The sequence below is a fragment of the Scomber japonicus genome, chromosome 5 (genome assembly GCF_027409825.1).
Source record: "Scomber japonicus isolate fScoJap1 chromosome 5, fScoJap1.pri, whole genome shotgun sequence".
Lineage (NCBI taxonomy): Eukaryota > Metazoa > Chordata > Actinopteri > Scombriformes > Scombridae > Scomber > Scomber japonicus.
Window position 1 is genome coordinate 16,770,818 of NC_070582.1, and position 21,713 is coordinate 16,792,530.

Sequence of the window (21,713 nt, forward strand, 5' to 3'; positions counted from 1 at the left end):
TAACTCAGCTGCTTCCAGAGATGCCTCAGGTGCCTCAGCTAGCCTAGTGGCAGGTGGCAGAGTATTAATCATTAGGGCTAACACCAATCCCTGTATCTGCCTACAGCTCTGATCTCTCATCTGCCTCTGATTGCCCTTGTTTACATTAGTCAGAGCATCATCAGTCAGAGGGTGATTTCACACTGTGATCTTTTATTTGCAGGCCTACATTCATTGTGCTGGGCTGCAGCCATCAGTTTAACACATGTATGGGTTTGGCATTTGTGCTGCGATTATTATTAGCTTTAAGCCATGCTAGTGGTGTGGCTTCAGGGGTGGCAATGTCAGTCTGTGGGTTGGTTGGTCCACTGCTTACAGACTTAAAAATATCAACAACTATTTAATAGATTGCCATGAAATCTTCTACAGACATTCATGGTCCCCAAAGGATGAATTCTACCGACTTTGGTGATCTCTTGACTTTCCTTCTTGCACCACCAGTTGGATTGGTGCCATATTTTGTAAAAACATTGATGGTTCTCAGTGGGTGAATCCACATGATGATCTCTTAGCTTTACTAGTGCCACCATGAAGTTGTGCTTTTCAGTGAAATTGGCTTAATTATGATTATTAACATGGCAAACATTAACCTGTTTAACAGCAGCATGTTAGCATACTGACTTAAACATTTAACTCAAAGCACTGTGGTGCCTAGTACAGCCTCAGAGATGGCTGTAGACCTTTAGTCTTGTTTGTCAATAATGTGTAATGAAATGCTGCATGAATTTTCGGTTTCCTCACGTATAATACCAGTGATTCACCTGCCACATGACATCTCTCTCCCCTTAATAAAAAATGTGATCCCTGCTCATGTGTTGGAAAGGGTGTCTCTAGGGAGAGATTCCATATTGCTAATGGCATCTTCATCAGTGGAGAAAATGGAATAGGCTTTATTTTAACAAGTGCCCTTCTGTGCCCTTCTCCTCAGATGAAAATGGACAGGAACGTTTTCTTCACCAAGGTCGCTGTCGGACACACTGCCCCCGGGGACTCTATCCTGACAGGGGTCACTATGCCTGCCTGCCCTGCATAGCCAATTGTGAACTCTGCACAGATGGCAACATATGTGCTAAATGTCGAGAACAGTATAAACTCCAGAGTGGGGTCTGTCAAACAGCGCTCTGTGACATAGGTAAGTGTGAAGCAGAAGCTCTAAGGTGCTGGCTAAAGGATAAGTCTGGTGATACTTAACATGTTTCTTATTATCAACAAATCCAATGGAAATACTAACATGTATGTAAAGATTCTTTAAAAGGATGGGGCTGAGAGCAACAGACAGGGTGGGAAGTCCAAGTATTGAGAAATATTCGAACACATTTCCTCTTCATGGAATTTGTTGACAGTAAGAAAAATATAGAATATCCCCAACCTTAACCTTTAAGAGAAAGACATTCAGGCTTGTTACACTGGGTCTCTATGTTTCAGGGCATATGCAGGATCCTGATACAGGCGAGTGCATTGACTGTGAGGTGGGATGCAAAACATGTTCCACAGGTAAGTCACACATACTTCCTGTATGGAGGATCAGCCGTGTATATCAAAACTTGAATGATAATAGGGCATAGAGCTAGCCTGGCTAACACCAGACGGCGTCTCAATCTCATGTGAGATTGAGGTAGGGTCTGACGAGGAGCCGTTCATTTCTTCGTATTTGAGGCGGGATCAACGAATGCTTCTGTACGCTACTGGACAAACTTACAGCCAATCATATCAACGATACACAATGACGTATTCAGAGCCTGTAGGAAGCAGCGTGAACACAACCTTTTTATGAAGGAAAAATCATGTAGTGCAAGTTTTTGTTCTATTTTCAAAGTGAACTTGGCTTCCAATTTATTTAGCACACAATCTATTGCTGCTTCGAACGGTTGCTGCACCTCCGTGGCCCAATACTATCCAGCTGCAGCCCCAGAGTAGAAGCCCCTGACGTGACAAAAGCCTCTCGCTTGACGGAAGTGCCCCTGGCATGACAGAAGTGACATAGAATACCAGAAATTACGTTTTCTTTTGAGGATACGCGAGTGCCTTGCTGCAGTAAAGTAAAGATCATAGACATATATACGTATATATGTCTATGACATATATACCTATATATGTCTATAGTACAGATGGCCGACAAGAGCGCCGCCATACATCCAATCCTTGCCAATCCTTGCCGGAAGTGTCAGGCGGAAGTTAATCGCCACTCCGAGCGAAAACAAAAATAAAAGCCTACAAAACTCCACATACGTCGTTTACACATAATTCTATGAACTTTGTTGCAGTTACATGTTCATTGTATCGGTATAATTGACTCCACAAGTTTATCTTGAAGGACGTGAGTCTCACACACTCACAATAGGACTGAATAATAACTAAGATTGAAGAGAGTTCTCAGACTAAATACAACAAGGATTAATCTTCTATACAGTACGTTAGTTCTTAATGACTTGCCTGATTAAATAAGGGTAAAATAAATGTAAATGGACAATTCATACATGCTATATTAAGCAATTCTGTTTTACTAAAAAACAAAACAACGTTGACGTGCAGGATTAAATAATGGTAAAACAAATGAGGGACAATTCATAAATGCTATGTTAAGCAATTTTAATTTGAAAAAAGAGGCCACTTCCGTCAAACCAGAGGCCTTTGTCACGTCAGGGGCTTCTGCTCCGGGGCTGCAGCTGGATGCTACTCCCACGGCCATGCTGGATGTAAACAGAGTCGCTCTACAGTCGTCATCACCTTGAGCCCGCCTCCCCGTTTGGTGATTGGTTCCCTATCTCAGGCGAAGATTTTGTCTTGGTGGCCATGTTAACTTTCTGAGTGAAGTAGAATTTCACTGGAATGAGAGCATGGGTTTACCCAGGCTAGCATAGAGCATCATAATAAAATATTTAATAAAATAATGAATCACCTTTTCTCATTTGTACACAGAAGACCCTGAGATCTGCAACAGCTGTGTTGAAGGTTACTTTCTGTGAGTTTTTGTCCTTGTTTTATTATTATCTTTTAATAAGTGACATTTTTTGGCAGCCCAGATTCCCTGCTATAAAATCAAATGCTCCCTCCGGTATTACTGGATATAAGTAACATTTAATACTGTGGCTGCAACTAATGATTATTTTCATCATAGATTAAAGGTTGAATATGTAGAATATTTATTAAAAGCTATATATATTTTTTTTAAATAATACAGTCACGGGGCGTTTTGAGGGGTACACAATGAAAGTATTGCTTTTCCATAAAAAAAAAATATTTAGTCTGAATTAATATTTTTAAATTTTTTTGATGGGTTCGACAATGACGTTCTGACACGTTCTGTGTACATTGTACCAGCCAATTAACGGCCGGAATTGCGGGTTGCCAGGGTTGTCTGTTGTTCCGGTGCAGCTACTGTAGGCAGGCACTGGGTGAAATGGAGTTGTAAACAAACACGGCCGTGTTGGACTCACTAAAACCAGCGTTTTTTGCTCTCAAGTACAACTTTTCATCACAAAACTTCGAAGGTAAGACAGAATATCTGTTAGTCGCTGTAAATAAGTGGTTGTTTACCTTTGTATGCTGCTGGTTCACTGAGTTTTTAGCGCAATAGTAGTGGTACTGTTGAACTCGCCAGGGTCTTAGCTTTCATATGAGATGCTATTTGTTTGTGTACCATGAAGTATCAAAACGGTAGCAATGGAAATGTGGAGAGTGGGTTGACTTTCTGACGCTATTCAGATTTTGATATTTGATCATTAACCTCTTAACGCACGCTGTTCCGTTCACGGGTCGGGACGGATGTTAGGAGGTAGCCACACGGTCTTCTGAATGTTTTAAACACCAACCCTTAAACATATATACTCATGCCGTACATTGTTGGAAAGCTTAGATTGTTCTGATTCATTCAAGACCACTCACGACTTATATGGTTGCTCACAGCCGTAATAGTATTACCGATTAGCTCGGCTAGCCACTCAGCTAAGTGAGAAAAGCTATAATGCCTACATACCTTCAAAGTCTTCCCTTTATCCACAACGATCATCTTATGACTCAGGACTTTCTGTACAGCTCGCCAAGTATCCATTCTTGTGAAATATGAAATCCGTTTTCATAAAACCGGAATATTTTCCTCAATATGTCCATGTATTTAGTCCAACACGTAATGTAATAACACAAATAACAAACCATATACGGTCCGTTTACGTCATTTCCTGACCTGCGCGTCCATCTCAGACTGCACGTGACTAGATGTTTACCACCGTGAGCCTTTTCTGCTTCTGACGACACCACACACAAGCCAATCGGTGTTTAGGATTAGACAGTACATGCAGAGACATTGCTGCTACTCCCACTGGCGTTACAATGCAATGTACCTCGGTGGTTTCAAGCAAAGTCCTTCTAAGGGTTTCAAGTCAGTTACAGCGAGGGTATGTTCGCTTCCTGTTTTCAAAATAAAAGCACCAACTCTATCGTTATGGTTTTCTTAATAATAAAAGGCAACGGGTGTTTTATTTTGTGAAAATGACCGGAAGTGCGTTACTCGCTACGGCTAACTTGAGTGGCTCCGAATTCGCAGGAACAAAACTTTAAGCAGATGTTATTTGGACAAATTAGCGTCACATTGTGGATCTGAAGGGCTACTTTCTCGCCTAAAAAGGTTAGACATGTGGATAAAGTGGTATATTTACAGAGTTAGAGCTAAAATAAAATCCGGCACCGGACCTGGCAACCCGACTGCTGGAATTACTTTTTGGTTGTTGCGACTACGATCTCGAGACATTAGATGGCGTTGTTCTGCTCATTCTACATATTCTACCTTTAATCCACCCATTATTTTCTTGGTTAATCAACAAATTCAAATAGCCTAGCTTGTATTTCCTAATTAGCAGTCCAAAATTCAAATATATTAAGTTCACAATCATAGAAAGCAACATTATTTAAATTTGTGAGGCTGGAGTATTTTGGTACATTCTGTTTATCGTTCATCAAAATTGTTGCTGAATAATGTCTTGGCAATTGTCAAATCCTTTTACACAGAAAAAAAATAATCTTTTGTCTTTTTCACATAAAGTAGACATAATGGTGCAATAATTTATGCAGACATTTCAGCAGTCTCAAATGACGGGGCATTAAATATGCTGCCTGAAAATAATTAACCTAAAAATGACCTTGTAATTGTTTTTATTTGAGCCGTCACCATTTTGCTAGTTTTAGAGTTGAGTGAATCATTATTCTCTATGTAGGGTAATATAACTTTCCATCATTGTTCTGCAGAATGTGGTTAGTTATTCTCCACGTCACAAGAAACTATATTTCACCTGTATTTCTGTTTACACGAGCTTATCAGTTGGACACAGTGTGTGACACAGGTAAGAGAGCTAGAACAGACCTCCAATTGTGTACTTCTCCCCTGAGTTTAGGCCTCCTGGTATTGTGTGAATCAGGTTACCTTTCCATTCCAAGTTATACACTGTTACCTGAGCCATGGTTGATCACAGAAGAGAGGTCTGCTTCACAGAGTGTGTTTTTATGTTATATGTGAGAAGGAGAGAGAAAGGAAGCGAGCATAGGTGGAAAACATAGCCAGTAGCAGGGTGTGATTATATATAGGGTGCACTATACTGACTTGAATGACTGCTTGTCTGAATCACACCAAAGGAGGCTTTAAGGAATAACCACTACTCCACTGCACTCACCTCTTTTGAATTCTGTTACATACTGTAGGTGCAGTTAGATACAGTCTTCTTCTGCATCTGCTCATGTAACCTTTACTTTGAGTAGGGTTTAAGAGATTTAGAACAACAGTTCATATCCATAAATTCTGAGGCTACATTGCTTATTGCATTTACCACGTGAGGAAGACCCCAATAAAGGAAAGCCAATAGAGCATGAGGCCATCATGAACTGCATGATGAGCTTCACTGTGATAGATTGTGACTTGCAGGACTTAAAGAAAGTCCACTATTTGAAGTTTGCTGGTGCTGATGAAAAATGTTGAAGTTCAACAGCTTTGGCATAAGTCGATCTATTGGGCAAATGCTGTTGTCAACTTCCTTCCTTTAAAAAAAAAAAAAAAAAAAAAATCACTGCATGATGGATGCTTGGTATTTATTGACATTTACCTTACTCTCTAAGGAGATAAGTGCAGCTAAGCCAATAAGCTGCTGCAATTCATTCTCAGTATGCTTTATACCATTAATTTCCTCAAGCTTTCTTCACTTCAGGGAGTACCTACAGCATATTTTCCCCATTTAACTTTAACTCAAGGAGTAAAAACCCCAAACAAAAGTTGCTTTGGAAATGCTGATGTGCTCTTCTGGAATGGATAGTCTAATATTTGCACAGAGGGATTCTTAAACATCCTGCAGATTCTTAAGTAGAATACTGTTTCCAGGCTAGAGAAAGGGCCTGGTCTGCACCAGCTGCTATTGTGAGTGAATTGATGGATGCAGTGTGGCGCCTCCAGCTGTTCCTCCTCAAACAACCAACGCATCTTAGCACCAAATTCACGGCAACGCAGAGGGGAGTGCAGCCTGGGCTGTCAGAAGTCAGATTCTCTCGTGTAGGAGGGTGGCATAGAAGGCAACCGAGGATGTTGTACTATATAAGTTGGTGACTTATTGGTGTTTAGCTTCATGTTGAGTGGTAAGTCTGTAAAGTAGGCATCATTCTTGCTTTAATGTTTTATGTGTGACATCTTTGCAACTCAATATCTCAGCTGCTTTGGGCTAGATTTTTTTTAGGACACCCGTCTCATGTTTAATAGCTCAGTTAAACCCCAAAGGACTGGTAGGACAGGTTAATGACAGAAATCTCCCCATGCCTCTGGGCTACAAATAAAACACCAATTAACTTTCTGCCTTAAGAAGAGAAAAGAACCAAGATAAGCTTGAAGAAGAGAAGCCTATATAATGTTTTTGTGTTTTCTGTTTGCAATCCTAACTAATGTTTATGTGCACTTTTTGATGGAGGAGTGTGTTGTAATCAACAATACAGCTGCAGGTGTGCTGTGGCTTGACAGTGAATATTAGGGTATGCTTCTTGTATGTAGTGAGTTTTGTCTTCTCTCTGGTTTCACTTCATCTAGCCTCAGACTCATGCATTTGGGAAAAGGCTGCCTGCTGCAACATTATTCTTCTTTCATTCTAACAGCTTTGAAAGTGCCATTAACTCGCAGTAGTTTTAATCAGGTCTTTGATATTTCAATAGCCTCACTCTACATGTTTGCTTTCCAAAAAAAGAGCTTCCTTTTCTTTAATAGCTCTGACAGCCAGCTTTAGTCGATCACTTATTGACCTGTTTTGTACACATAGACCAAGTCAGTTTTGGTCAAATGGTTTGTTAATTGTTATAGATTATCAATGCATATTGTAGTGGTGATTGTATTTGTATTGTACTGTATTTTAGTTTTGAATTAACCTTTCATTTTACAGTTTCAGGCACCAGTGTCGCAGGCACTGCCCCCAGAGCACATATGAGGACTCGGGCAGGGGTGTGTGCTTGTCCTGCCCAGCACCATGCACAGACTGCAGGAGTAATGCTCACTGCCTTGCCTGTCAGCCTGGTTACTTCCTGAATGGTACAAGTAGCTCAGAATAATAGTTTCTCTATGTATTGTTTACTAAAGTCATACTCTGCATCGTTCAGAAGATCCTTTCATCCAAAACAATACTGGTGGATATTGTGGAGTTTGTTTTTTTTTTGTATTAAGTTACTATGTAGGTGAGAATAATCAATCAGTGTTGTTAAAGACAACTGATGGCCCTCCCGAGTCTTCATTTGGATTGCAAATCATGTCCATGTCAGCAAATCTGTAACATGCAAATATATGCTTTATGCAAACAATGAATTTTTATTGTCTTGTTAGCTTGTGATCTCTATAGGCATCCAAGTAAAAGCTATGCGACTGTAAATAAAACCTGTAGTTGTAAAAACAAAAACAAAAAAAGAAAGAGAGAAAGAGAGAGAGATCAGCAAAAACACCCCCATACTCTCAATATGATTTTTAGTTTGCACAGTTATAGTACATATTTGATGGGCATATGTTTGTCCATTTTGACAGACATGATCTATCATGGGTAATGTGCTTATTCTCTCTTCATCAACAAGGTCCAGTTCCAAAATATCTAGGTCACTGTTTTGTGCCTGGGCAGTTGGATGGTATTTGGAGAGGGAGAGATCCTGAAAAGCAGACAGAGGAGGATTTTTAACTAATTGAAGACATGAACAGATCTATTCTTACAGCATACAAGAGCTACTTTGTCAGTTTATTGATGTTATTATTAATTTTTTTAAATCCCAAACATTGTGCTGTGTTTTTAAAATGCTCTGTGAAATGATTAATTCTGTGAAATAATTCTGGGATATTATCTATAATATTGTGTCAAGTGCTGATGCAGATGTATCAAGTCTTGTACTGGAACATGTATTTTCCTGTGTGTATTGCTCTGTCCCATCAGGAGGTGAGTGTATTAAACAGTGCCTACAGCAAACCTTCAGTGACTCCAGTGGGTGGCGCTGTCAGCCTTGCCACAGCTCATGCCAGACATGCCATGGCCCACGGTCAACAGACTGCGACCTATGTCTCGGTGGGAACCCTCCTCTACATGGGCAGTGCCCTCTGATGAACTGCCCAATGGGACAGTACTTTGATGGTAAGGGTAGCTTCTATGAAAACGCCTAATCTCATTATTGGTAGTTTTTCTCCAAAAAACTGCTTTTCTTTTTCAGAAATGGGAGGTAAATTCATATGATAGAGATTGTGATTGGCAGCAAATAATAACATGATGCTTGATTGGTTGATTCCCTGATGGAGATAGTTTCCTTTTGAACCTTTCTCTAACGGGAGGTCACAGCAGATGTCAGTACAGTGTCCCAGGAGTGTGGAGGGATCAGTGTTTTGCTCAAGGACACATTAATAAGGTGGAATCTCTGCAGCTGAGACAGAGACTTGAACCCTGCTGAAGGACCTCTAGGTTGAAGGACGGTTTGACACTCACTGTGTACCCCGCTGCACATGTACTAAGTCACCTTTCATACAAGAGCCATTTTAGTAATGGAGCAATTTTAAAAGGCTTCTCTGCCTCAAGCAATGTACCCTTTACCTGCTTCCCCTTTGTCAACAAAGATAGGAATACAGTACCTCGTAGTTATCATCAAATAAATCAGGATGATTTTATTGGTTTAGTTATTAACATCCCTGTGTGGATCTGTCACGTGATCTGTGACGTACACTATGAGGATCAATTTTATTTTATTTTCTAAACTTCTAACTGTTGATCATTGCGAGTAAAAACCTTTATCAGATTTTGTAACCTCAGAGCAATATGTTGCATTTCAAGTTTTACATTTGTGATAAAGTGTATTAAATATGACAAGTAGCCTTAGTCATATACAGGATAATTATGACTGAACATCATAGGTTTTTATGTTAAAAAATGGCCTCCCAATTGTTAAAATCTTTCTTACCTCATCTAAGCAGTAAACTCCTCCTAAATGTGGCATTTCATGATTAAAAAAAAAAAAAGGCCGTAAAAAAAAATTTTTTTAAAAATGAAACACACAGTACTCTCCACATTCAGCTTAATGTTAGAGTGGTCCAAGAGATGTTAGACTCTATATACCTACTATAGTAGGTAACATGTCCCATACACACCAACACATTGTCAACACAATGTGCCTGTACTGCAGCCTGACAGTGTTGAGTAACCAGTGACAACAAGCATTTTATTAATAATTTCTATTATTTGTACACTGTAGTAACATTAACTTCACCGCTTATTATGCTGCCCTCTAGTGGAAAAGATAGGTAAAGCAAATCATCCTCATAGTGTTCAAATGATTGGATTCAACAGGTTTTGATACGTTTTTCTGTGTCCTGTTTTAATTCTAGGGAAATATGGTGGATGTCATGCATGTGATGCGTCCTGTAAAACCTGCTTTGGCCCACAAGCTCTGGATTGTTCTTCTTGTTTCAAAGGTGCAAATATTTACAGTCTACTAGCATGACAATAAATTGAAACATTATAACTCAGTGTGTATTTTGTGTTTGTGACAGAATATTTCCTGGACCAGGACAGTTCTTGTGTTATGCAGTGTCTAACTGGCTCCTATGCAAACTCTGCCACTCAGCTGTGTGAGAATTGCTCACCAAATTGTGAAGCCTGTGTGGACACCAGTGACAACTGCATCAGCTGTTCTAAAGGCAGCTATAAACTTTTTCTCCATCAGGGAAGGTGCTGGTCAGAATGCCCAGAGTAAGCTGTTGTATACACTAAGCAGTAGAATGAAGAAACCCTTTGTTATGATGGTGTGTCTTTGTTTATTGTATTTCCCCCTTTATGCCTTATCAGATGTCTCCTGACTTTACTTTCAGAGGTTTCTTTGAGACAGCAGAGGGGTCGTGTGAAGTCTGTGATAGCTCCTGTCTGACATGTGACGGTACCATGTCTCAGTGCCTGTCCTGTGCTGATGGCCACTACTTGGAGAGTGGTTTGTGTAGACTCAACTGTTCACTGCGGACATACCCTGCAGATGACGGTACCTGCAGACGCTGTCCTCCCCATTGTGACGTTTGCTCAGATGACAGGACCTGTTTTAGTGAGTTATTGGCTGACTGCACAATCACATTTTACCAAAAAAATATTTAATATGTACTAACTTATCAAGTGACCATGATATGTCATCAGAGATAAAGGAAATATGCTAAATTGAAATACTGGCTTCTCTTACATTACTACTACAGCCAGTAGCATTATTTTCCATTCATTTAGCCGAATGCCCATTCAACCTGATCAAAGTGCTGGCATGTGTATTTAACACATTACGTTCCACCACCATATAATGCTGTGTTAAGAGGTTGTGATACACATACATCTGTGAGATCAGTTTGACGCCTATTTCGACACCCCTTATCGGCAGATATGAAACATTGGCACACACATTGGCACTGGGAAGCAAGGGCGACGCCGGGGGGCGACTCTCTCCAATACTTTGAATTTGAACTGCAGTACCCATTTTAAATGCTTGCTGTCAGTGTAACATATTTGTCATTTAAGAATGAATATTACAGACTGGTGGCATTTTAAAATCAATTTTATGCCATTATACCACATCCTGAAATAACTCATTTGTATTACAAATTGACCACCTCTCCATGTGATTCCCATTTCAGAATGCAGTTTCCTGTACCTGATTCTGAACGGTGTGTGTAAGGCTAGTTGTCCCATGGGCTACTATGAGGACATGGAGGAGGGCCGCTGTGGTCAGTGCTACCCTACCTGTGGCAGCTGTTCTGGGCCTTTGGCAGATGACTGTGAAACCTGTTCGACATTCAGCCCCAAACTCTATAAAGGTGCATGCTCAAAGGACTGCCCCACCGGCACTTACTATGAGACTGAAGCTACAGAATGTCAAGGTAAGCATCTGAGTGCTTTGATGTGACTTGGTAGGTCATGAAGCAGTGTTGAACATGCAGGACTTTGCTGGGTGTTGTATAAAAACCTCTCGTTAAATAGGTCCTATTTTTATGTACAAGGGATTCTCACCAATAAAACTTTATTTAACTTGGTTCATGTAGCATCTTTTTATCCACATTAAAAGACAGCTCTATGACTTCTATCACAGCAAAAGTAATACAAGAGGGGAGCTGTGTTAAAAATAAAAACATAAGGGGATATAATATGGAATTGTGGTCGCACAATTCAGACTGATGAAAACGTTTACGTTTAGAAAGATGCGCAATGTAGAAAAGACAAAGCAATAAAATGAGAAAATGGAAGATAGAGAAATGTCATTACATCAACTGTAATCTGTCTGAAGAGATAATTCTTATAGGGGGGCAGCCTGACATTTTGCCAGCCAGTTTAGTGATTTGGACATCAAGAATAATTGATTTTGCTTGTAGGGGTTTAATAACTGGTTGATGAGCCTAATCAGTTTCTAATCTTAAAAAAGATTAGTAACTGAGTTGTAATCTCTATATCTGCATATCTTCCACAATAAGTGGGAAACCATGGGGACTTTAGATAAAGACATTTATGGTATAACAGAATCTATTTTGTGCAGACTATAATATCTAACACCTTTGCAATAATAAAGGCTTTATCATAAAATATATGCATTTATTTATTGATAATGATTCAGTGATAAAACATTCCGGGGATCACACCCTCCTCTATTAATGTGTAACAGTCCAGTGACGCAGTCTGACTTGTTTGATTGCGTGCAGAGTGCCACCAGACGTGTATGAGCTGCTCCGGGCCAGACGCAAACCAGTGCACCCAGTGCGAAAAGGGGCTTGTGCTGGATCCAAACACGCTGTTGTGTGGCGTGACAGGTGACACAGACTGCCCACCAAGGACCTACCTACATGACGACCAGTTTACCTGCATGGGTTGCCACCGGCACTGTTACTCCTGTGAGGGACCGGGCAATGACGAATGCCAGACCTGTGCCCTCCCCAAATACCTTCACAGTGAGAATTTTCCACTAAATGTTCACCTGCACAAACTAAAGTGGTTAAAATAAACCAACATCAGCAGCAAAGTTAGTTTTAAATGTCCATTTATTATGCAACCAAAGCAAAACCATTTATCTTCAAACTATCAGCTTTTGTGAAATTGATAATGCTCTTATCACCTTAATGACTAATTATTAATTTGAGTCATAGATTGTGTTAACTAGTCTTTGTACATGATCGCCCTCAGTACACCATTCAAAACTGGCTACATTGTGATGTCTCTCCTTAAAATATTTCACAATTTCATTCTAATTAGGCGGTATAACAATCATAAAAGGTGTGGACATAAGGTGGGACTATATGCACACTACAAATAAAAAAACACTCCATGCAATTAAAACACCCTATAGTTCTCACAAAATAAAAAAACATGCAATTAGAACATGCAATTCTCAGTCTTTCCCCAATCAACCACTCCCCGATAACCCAGGGTGCACCGAGCTCTGAAAAGAAAGACCAAAAAAGTTACCCTTCAAAATATTAGATTTAACAAAATGTACATGGCATAATAAAAACAAATACTAAAAAAGAATCATTCATACCATTAAAACATAAGCATAAAGGATAAAATGTAATTAAAATACAATCAAATACAAAAGCAAATCACATTACCCCAAAATGTTTGTACTCAGCCTCGTATTATCCGTGCTGCCGTCACTCACTGTCTCACTCTTGCTTGTCTGTTCTGCCCAACGGGGCCACTATGCATTCCGTCTATCGCTGTAGTTGTCACCGATATAAGTGGCAAGGCACTGGGTAATAAATTTACATTAAAACAGTTTACCGCATACCAGTTGCTCGTTTGTAGCGTTACCTGCTAGCCAGGTAGATAAGAACCCCAAACACTCAAATCTGAGCTGTGCCTGACCAAAAATAGTATCCGGAGGTTGGGATCAACTACACACAGCTGTCCCTAATCATTTACTCACCAGTCCCTGTTGTGGCTGGTTACATCTCCTCCCCCTGGTTACATCTCCTCCCCGCATCAACGACCCGATGATGGCAGAGGTCCTTCCTGTACGCCTAGGTGTGGACAGCAACACAGGGTTTGATACTTGTGACTGGTAACTGGTAGGCCTACTGAGGTCGGGTTAGGCCATATATGGTGGTATCTAGGCAACAGGACCCACTCTCCATCGTCCGAGTCATCCTCCAAGGCTGGCAGTGCATCTTAGGCTGTGGGAGTGACAACACTTTGGCCTGGAACATCTGATACCAATGCTTTTCTCATTTGTGAGTGGTGGACTTGCCAGATAGGGCCATTTTGGTGTATAGGAATGACAGAGTACACCACTCCTCTTTCGCCTGACCACCCTGTAGACTTGGGGATCCCAGTGGTCTTGGATTTTATTCCGTCCACGCACCTGATGGTTTCTGAGTTATACAAGCTAACCTACTTGAAAGCCAGCATCCGTGACGTGGTCATTATTGGCCTGATTTCACTGCTCTGCTTTCATGGCGATTTGCTGTCGGACATAATCATGGGCTATCCTCAACTGATCCTGATGCTGTTGAACCCAGTCCTCAGTGACCTCCACTCCAGTATCTGTGACAAGCAAAAAATTTAACTGCTTAGGTTCGCAGCCGAACATGAGATAGTATGGTGTCAGGCCTGTGGTTTGATGAGCAGAGTTTTGTAGGCGTATGTTACCTGCGGCAGGTGCCGGGGCCAGCGTCTCTTCTTCTCTGGGGGCAGTGTCCTGAGTAAGTCATATAAGGTACGATTAACACGTTCACATTGGCCATTACCTTGTGAATGGTATGGTCTTGTGTGGCTCTTCTGAATTCCATACACTTTGCAGAGCTCTTCAATGAGTTTACTATCAAAGTTCTTCCCTTGGTCTGAGTGAATCCACACCGAGGGCACACCGAAAAGGTAAAACCAGTGGTGCACTAAGGCTGCAGCGGGGTCAGCTTTATGTTCCCAGAGCCCGATGTTCCCACATTTCTAACTTTTTTTTTTTCAAAATGTGTGTTTCAACACATTGGAGGGCTCTAGTTTTCCGACTGGCTATGTTGTTTCACTTGAGTCATGTCACTATACCCCACATTTGCTTGTGGATAACTGGGTGATGTCTGATTAAAATCATAATTAAAATCTGCTTGCAGAGAGTTAACCTGTGGCTGCCGATAACCAAACTGTGGAGGATTTACATTTGGTTGACGATAACTGGCCTGTGGAGGGTGAGTTCTTTTGCAGGGCAATATGGCCGGGCTGATTGCATTTTAGACAAATAGGTTGACCATCGGGTGTGCGCTTGTACTGATTACCCCTTCTCTGCCGCCTATTCTCTTAACTATAGATGGAAGTGAAATGGTCATCAGAGTGTGTGCAGAGTGTGTGGCCTTCAGTAAGCCTGTTGTTTTAGTACAAGAGCTTTGAGTTCTGTTAACTCGGACAATTTAGCTGCTACAGCTTCACTAGTAGCCGTGACCTGAGCTTCGCTAGTGTGCCTTTCTCTGGTAGGCTGGCCCTCTTCTACCCATTGAATAGCCTCATGGTGAATGTTGAGTAGGGACAAATCTCTCATCTTGTCGCACCAACCTCATAAGCTCTCCACTCAGGCCCTGGTCACGCAGGTTTTTGCAGAACTGGTCTCTTAACATGTCCTGGGGTCTTGGCACACCCTTTAGTCTAACCTGCTCTAAATTTGGTCCATTAGAGCCATCAGTGCATGGGAAGATTCTTGCAAAGACCCACCCTCACGTTGTTTCCTGTCAAAAAACTTTTGTTGCAACGTTACAAAAGGATTGTGAACGCCCATAAAGTTTTCATAAATCATTTCAATATCATTTGGTGCATAATGGTGCTTTTCCACGATACAGTCTACTCGACTCGACTCGGCTCGACTCTGTTTTTTTTGCATTTCCATTAGGGATAGTACCTGGTACCTGGTACTTTTTTAGTACCTGCTCTGCTGAGGTTCCAAGCAAGACTGCCGGCCACTGATTGGTCAGAGAGTGTCATCACTGGAAGAGTCATGAGCTGTCCCACACAAGAATCAAACCCGGCACTTTTAAATACCAGCAACAGCGTTACAGCCGTACGGCTCAATTTTCTTGCTTTGTGTGTGTCAGAAAGCCACATACAGCAGCAAGTACACCATCGCCTCCATGTCCTCCATTGTATATGTGTTTGTGTCGCATACAAAATGTGTCACAGCAGTTTTGAATAGGTACTTTTTTGTAATGGAAAAGGTTGTTCCTGGAACCGTGTCGAGTCGAGCCGAGTAGTGCTAGAACTGTATAGTGGAAAAGCGCCATAATTGATTTTGTTGCCGCCCCTTATACAGGCTTCGACCTCTTCAACCCATTCTTCTAAACTCAAGGAACCCTTGACATGAGCACCAGAGAATTTAGAGCATTTACTCTCTGGTGGGAGGTATAGTGGTTGCTCCTACCTAGCCGCAGTGCTAGGAGCTGAGGCGGAGTTCTCGGTATGGGTTACACCTTGTTGCAACAGTCTGTCATTCTTTGCTCTGAAGGTGTACATTCAGTTAGTGGGAATTCAGGCAGACAAATAATAGCAGTAACACTGCTTTTATTATTGTTATACTGCTACTGTAGCAGTATAACAATAATAAAAGGCATGGACATAAGGTGGACTTACTACAAATTTATCTTTATTGTCATTATATTGTGAACAGAACAAGCAAATGAAAAGTGCTGCTCTGTTAGGTGCAATGCAATTAAACCACCCTGTCCTATAGTTCTCACAAAATAAAGATTAAAAGTGCTACATGTGATTGAACAACAATTAACATCTATGACTGGATACAGTGATGATGGCAATACACATGTAGGACAAGTAAAGGCTAAATCTACACATGCATCTTCTTAAAAAAACAACACATAGTAACACTCAAAAGTGAATTCTTTTAAACCTCTGACAACAAGAATGTTGGCCCAGTGGGGTTTGAACCAGAGACCTTCTCACTTTGAGGCAACAGTGAAAGATAACAAAAAGGTCTTAAAAAGCCATTACATATCTTATTTAACCCTTACATACTGTTATGTAAGGGGTTAAATTTGACCAATTTTAGAGCTGTAAGACCACGCTATACACATTTATTTCAGCTGGACTTTTCCTAATGTGACCCTCAGATTACAAAAATTTAAAATAAAATAAAAATAAAATGCAACTTTTTTCTTCTAGCTGATACACACTTTTATATATGCAAATGTATGGTTTGACCTGTGTATAAAAAAATCAGCATTAAAATGTTGTATTTATCATATACTATAGATTGTTTTTCTGGACCATAAAATAGTAATTGTGAATGTGATTTTTTGCGTACGATTAATCAAACAGAAGGATTAATCTTACATTTATTAATGACTGAATTTATGTATGTGAATTGGTGTAGAGACTAATTATGAGTCAGAATAGGAACAGTATGTAAAGGTTACAACTAGAATACATGTTAAAAAAATTAACAGAAGTTGACATCTCATAAAGATGACAATTTTATATCAATTTCTATATATATATATATATATATATATATATATATATATATATATATATATATATATATAATTCGTTTGACTTGTGCATCTTTGTGCTCTTTTCCAGACAGCACGTGCGTGAGTGAATGCCCGGCTGGTACATACAGCACGAGGCAGGAGGCTGACGGTGCAGAGCTGGGATTCTGTTTGCCGTGTGACCACATCTGCTCCACCTGCAATGGGGCATCGCCTAAAGATTGCCTCACTTGTTCCCAAGGATATCTGCGTCTCCTTCAACTCTGTGTTACCCATTGTCCCACAGGGTACAAAGCTGAAAGCTCCATCATAATCTTGATAGTGTTTACTTTGTATTGAAACCTAAGCTCTGTTGTCTGATGACTTCTTCGTCACCCTTTATTTACTGATATAAGACCCACAGAATATGCCTGGTTGGTTGAGTTGTCATATCTGCAAAAGGTGACTTCTATTCAGTTTTGTCATGATTTCTTCTCATCTATTTTGTCTTGTTCTCTGCATAAGCAGAAGAGAATGTGTTTTGGCTTCTTAATAAGATTTTAGGTGCCAATTTGGGATTTGTCTTTTGACTGATTATTAAATTACTTTGACTTTATACCAGAGAGACACTCACTAAATCTTGAAAGAACCAAAAAATTATTAAACATGTCTGATTTGTTATATATGGGTCGTTTGATGCATTTCCCACAGGTATTACAGGGTGGGTTCCCGCTGTGAGAAATGTGACCAGTCATGTGAGCTGTGTACAGGACCAGGGCCCGAGTCGTGCAGGACCTGTCTACCTCCTCTTTTGGATCTGCAAGGCACTAAGCTATGTGTGGAGCGCTGCCCGCACCGCTTCTATCAGCTGGATGACATCTGCAAACAGTGTCATATCAGTTGTCAGACCTGTTCAGGTAACAGCTGTTCATTTCAGCTCTGTAATAAATGATTAGTCAGTCTGTTTGTTTAGGTCTGATTATAGCATGCCAATGACCACAACCCATAGTCAATACCTTTCCAGTATGTCCATATTCATCACTCGTTTTTCACTTCTGTGGAATATGTGAGGTCATGTCCTTTTGTGTGGGTTTTCAGATGCCTCGCCTCAGGGCTGTGTGACGTGTGACTGGGGCAGCACTCTAAAGGACAAAGTTTGCTATCCACGCTGTGAGGAGGGGCAATACTACTCAAAAGAGGTGTGCTCTGAGCCAGCAGTCATTTACCATATTCCTTTGATTATTTTAATCATAATGTCTGCATGCATTCCCCTCTTAATTTCATCTAATCCAACTATTTTCTCAGTAAATCATTGCAATGTTATACATCTTAGAAGAAGTTTTACTGTGGTTATATTCATACATGAAATGCTGCAGAGATGATTTATTCACATTTCAAATTCACATGTAAGTAAATAATTGAAGGCCCTGTAAAGCTAATTTCTCAATCACTGTGCACTATGAATGATGGGGTCCTTTTACGACCACAAAGTTAGAATAGTTTTGGTCATTTCAAATTCTGTATTTATGCATTTGATTTTGGTTTAGTTTAGCTGGAAAAAATATGATGTCATATGCTGGTTGTCTGTTGCCAGGCAACTACTTATCAAATTTGATCAAACCACAACTAACTGGAGGTTGTGATTTGATATTTAAACCCTGTTTTCATGGGTTTTAAAGTTTTACTTGATGTAGCATCTTCCTAGATCAAGCAACACAAAGTGCTTCACAAGTCCCAGTCCAAATTCCCGACTGGCATAATGTCCAGAGCTGTTTCTTTTTCTTTTTCCCCCAGTACACTAATTTGTTAAACTATACCATTGTAGGAAACCTGCAAGCCGTGTGACCGCTCATGTAGGCATTGCACTGGCTCCAGACCTGACCAATGTCTGACATGTCACCGAGATTTTGGTCTACACGCTGTGGAGAACCACTGTGCTCGCTGCTGTCAGGCTGGAGGGAATGAAACTGATTGCTGTGTTTGTGACAGCCGATCAGGTAGAGTCCTACCTATCAAAAGCAACATATGATTGTCCGGATATGGACCAACTACTAAAGGCATTTTTTAATATATATATATTTATATATTTTAGCTCTGTGTGTGGAGGCTCCCTATCCCAAGTCAGGAGATGGCCGAGCGACAGATCTGAGTACATCATCTAGAGTTCTCAAGCACACCTCAACCACCTTGCCTGTTGTGCTGCTGCTGGCTCTTGGGTTGGCTCTGGCTGTGTTTGCCTTAATCAAGGCTCATGCCAGGAAAAGGCTGTGCTGGAGCCAAAGCTACGAAAGACTGAGTGGCAGCGGCAGCATCAACATGCCTCATGGTGTGCCCGAGCCAGAGAGTGGGGACGAGGTAGATGTTGTGTACACCAGTAGAGGAGGATCAGTATATCGACGCTACAGCTTCATCCATGAACAGGACACAGATGCAGATCAGGATGTGGACGAGAGCACTTGTCTCAACCAATCTTAGATTAATCCCACCTAGAGTTTTGCAGTAGCTGAGGGAAATATTGTGGAGGCTACAATATCAAGACTGACATTAGATGAATTCAAAGTAGTTTAGTTAAAAATGTTAAAAATAGAATATGGTGGTGTTTTGCTTTGGAATTAAGAGTTATGGTGTTAATTGTATTCTACAAAGTGCCTGTTTCTGTACACTGTAATAAAGATTCGTAGAGGGGCCATTTGTGAGTAAATGGTGAAAATATACATATGTGAGTGTATGTATGTATAAAGTATGATTTTTTTCTTTTTTTTTTTTACTTGCTATTAAAGAAGTATTTGTGAAACAGTGAAATAAACATGTATAATTGAATTCCATTCCATTTCTATTGTAAATAGAAATATGCAGGTAATAAAAATATTTATACTTGAGAAGTGCACCTTGAAAACCTATGGTTGCCATCCTGAGAATATTTATTGGTAGCATAAAAAATGTTACTGAAGGTAATGCCAATATTATATCATCCTTGTACAAATAAGAACTTCCTTTGCAGTGACATGGAGGCTCAGCCGTAACTGATGGTGATGTTTAAACTCAGAAGATACAGAAAATGTGTTGTAGGACCCACTAGGATATGCAATCAGCCATAGACCTCCTAATAAGCTATTTAAAAGAAAAGCATAGAAAAAAAATCCTCCATACCACCTGGCTTGACACACCTACTCAGGAGGCTAAGTGGGTGTGCATTCTTCGATTAAAAGAAGCACTGGCCTCTCCCCTCTCAGTCACTGTAACCTTTCTCTGAAGATCACCTTTGTTGTACACTGAAGTGCAGACCTCTAAGAAAGGAAATGAATTTTGCAAAGGTGCTGTTGAGGACCCTCTCACTCGTTCTTATGGGTATGTTCCTTTTTTTTGTCTTCTGGGAGAATGACTCAAACAGGTTAGAATCACTACCTGAAATCAAAATACCACAGCAATACCAAGTTGACCTACCTGGCTGCTCAGCTATCATCACTGGTGACATACAGGGCAAGGAAGGCAAATTTGAAGCGCTTCTTGCATCCAAGAAGAGACAGAGTTTATCTGAGGATTTCCACCTTAATGTGACAAAGGACTGTCAAGCTTACATTGAGAAGAGAGGTTTCATCACAGTGCCTCTCAGTAAGGAGGAGAGAGACTTTCCTATTGCCTACTCCATGGTGATCCATGAGAAGATTGAGATGTTTGAGCGTCTCCTACGAGCTATCTACGCTCCTCAGAACATCTACTGTGTGCATATGGACCAGAAATCCACAAAGGAATTTCAGAAGGCTGTAGAAGCAATTGTGTCCTGCTTACCTAATGTGTTTGTGGCCAGTAAATTAGAAAGAGTGGTGTATGCCTCTTGGTCAAGGGTGCAGGCAGATCTGAACTGTATGAAAGATCTGTTGGGGTCACACATCCAGTGGAGATACCTGCTCAATACCTGTGGGACTGACTTCCCCATCAAAACCAATTGGGAGATAGTTCAGACTCTGAAGTTCCTTAATGGGAGAAACAGCTTGGAATCTGAGGTCACCAACGACTACAAGAAAAGACGCTGGCAGTATCATTACAATGTCACTAACACTGTCATCTTGACGAATGTGAGGAAAAGCCCCCCTCCAATTCCGAGCCCTATGTTCTCAGGAAATGCCTACTTTGTGGTAACAAGGGCCTTTGTGAAACACGTTATGCAGAACAGAGAGATTCAGAAATTCAAGGAGTGGGAGGAGGACACATACAGCCCTGATGAGCACTTTTGGGCCACTTTACAGAGGATGCCCTCCGTTCCTGGATCCACGCCTGCTAATGACAAGTATGACATGTCAGACATGCGAGCCCTCGCTCGTGTGGTGAAGTGGAGCTATCTAGCAGGAGATGTGAACAATGGAGCCCCATACTATCCATGCACAGGGGTCTATAGAAGAGCAATTTGTGTGTATGGAGCTGGGGACCTCCAGTGGCTCCTGAGGCAACACCACATCTTTGCAAATAAGTTTGATCCAGAGGTAGATGACATTGCCATTAGATGTTTGGAGTCAGTTCTGTATCTTAAAGCTTTAGGCCATGAACCACTGCTAACAGAACAATATTCAAATGATTTGTAAAGCTTACAATGATTTATATATACTCTTTATTTAACCAAGTAAAAGGACATACCAAGATGTTATTGTTAACATCTAGGTATGTACTTTATGTAATTTATTGTGTAATTATGATATTGTAAAATGTTACAGAGCTTACACTGTGT

The 21,713-nt window shown here is 40.7% G+C and overlaps 1 protein-coding gene across 1 annotated transcript; it reads left to right on the plus strand.

Moving 5' to 3' along the window:
- Positions 1 to 20,334: 20,334 nt before the first annotated feature.
- gcnt3 (glucosaminyl (N-acetyl) transferase 3, mucin type) lies at positions 20,335 to 21,570 on the plus strand. Its single transcript, XM_053319903.1, has 2 exons — positions 20,335 to 21,026; positions 21,072 to 21,570. Exons 1-2 carry the CDS (start codon positions 20,335 to 20,337, stop codon positions 21,568 to 21,570), a joined length of 1,191 nt encoding a protein of 396 aa, XP_053175878.1.
- The last annotated feature ends 143 nt before the right edge of the window (positions 21,571 to 21,713 follow it).

Excerpts from the sequence above, each read along its gene's own strand:
- gcnt3 (XM_053319903.1), top strand. The coding sequence starts at position 20,335 with ATGGGTATGTTCCTTTTTTTTGTCTTCTGGGAGAATGACTCAAACAGG. Across the intron at positions 21,027-21,071 it reads TACAAGAAAAGACGCTGGCA|GAAAAGCCCCCCTCCAATTC; the intron begins GTATCATTACAA and ends GACGAATGTGAG.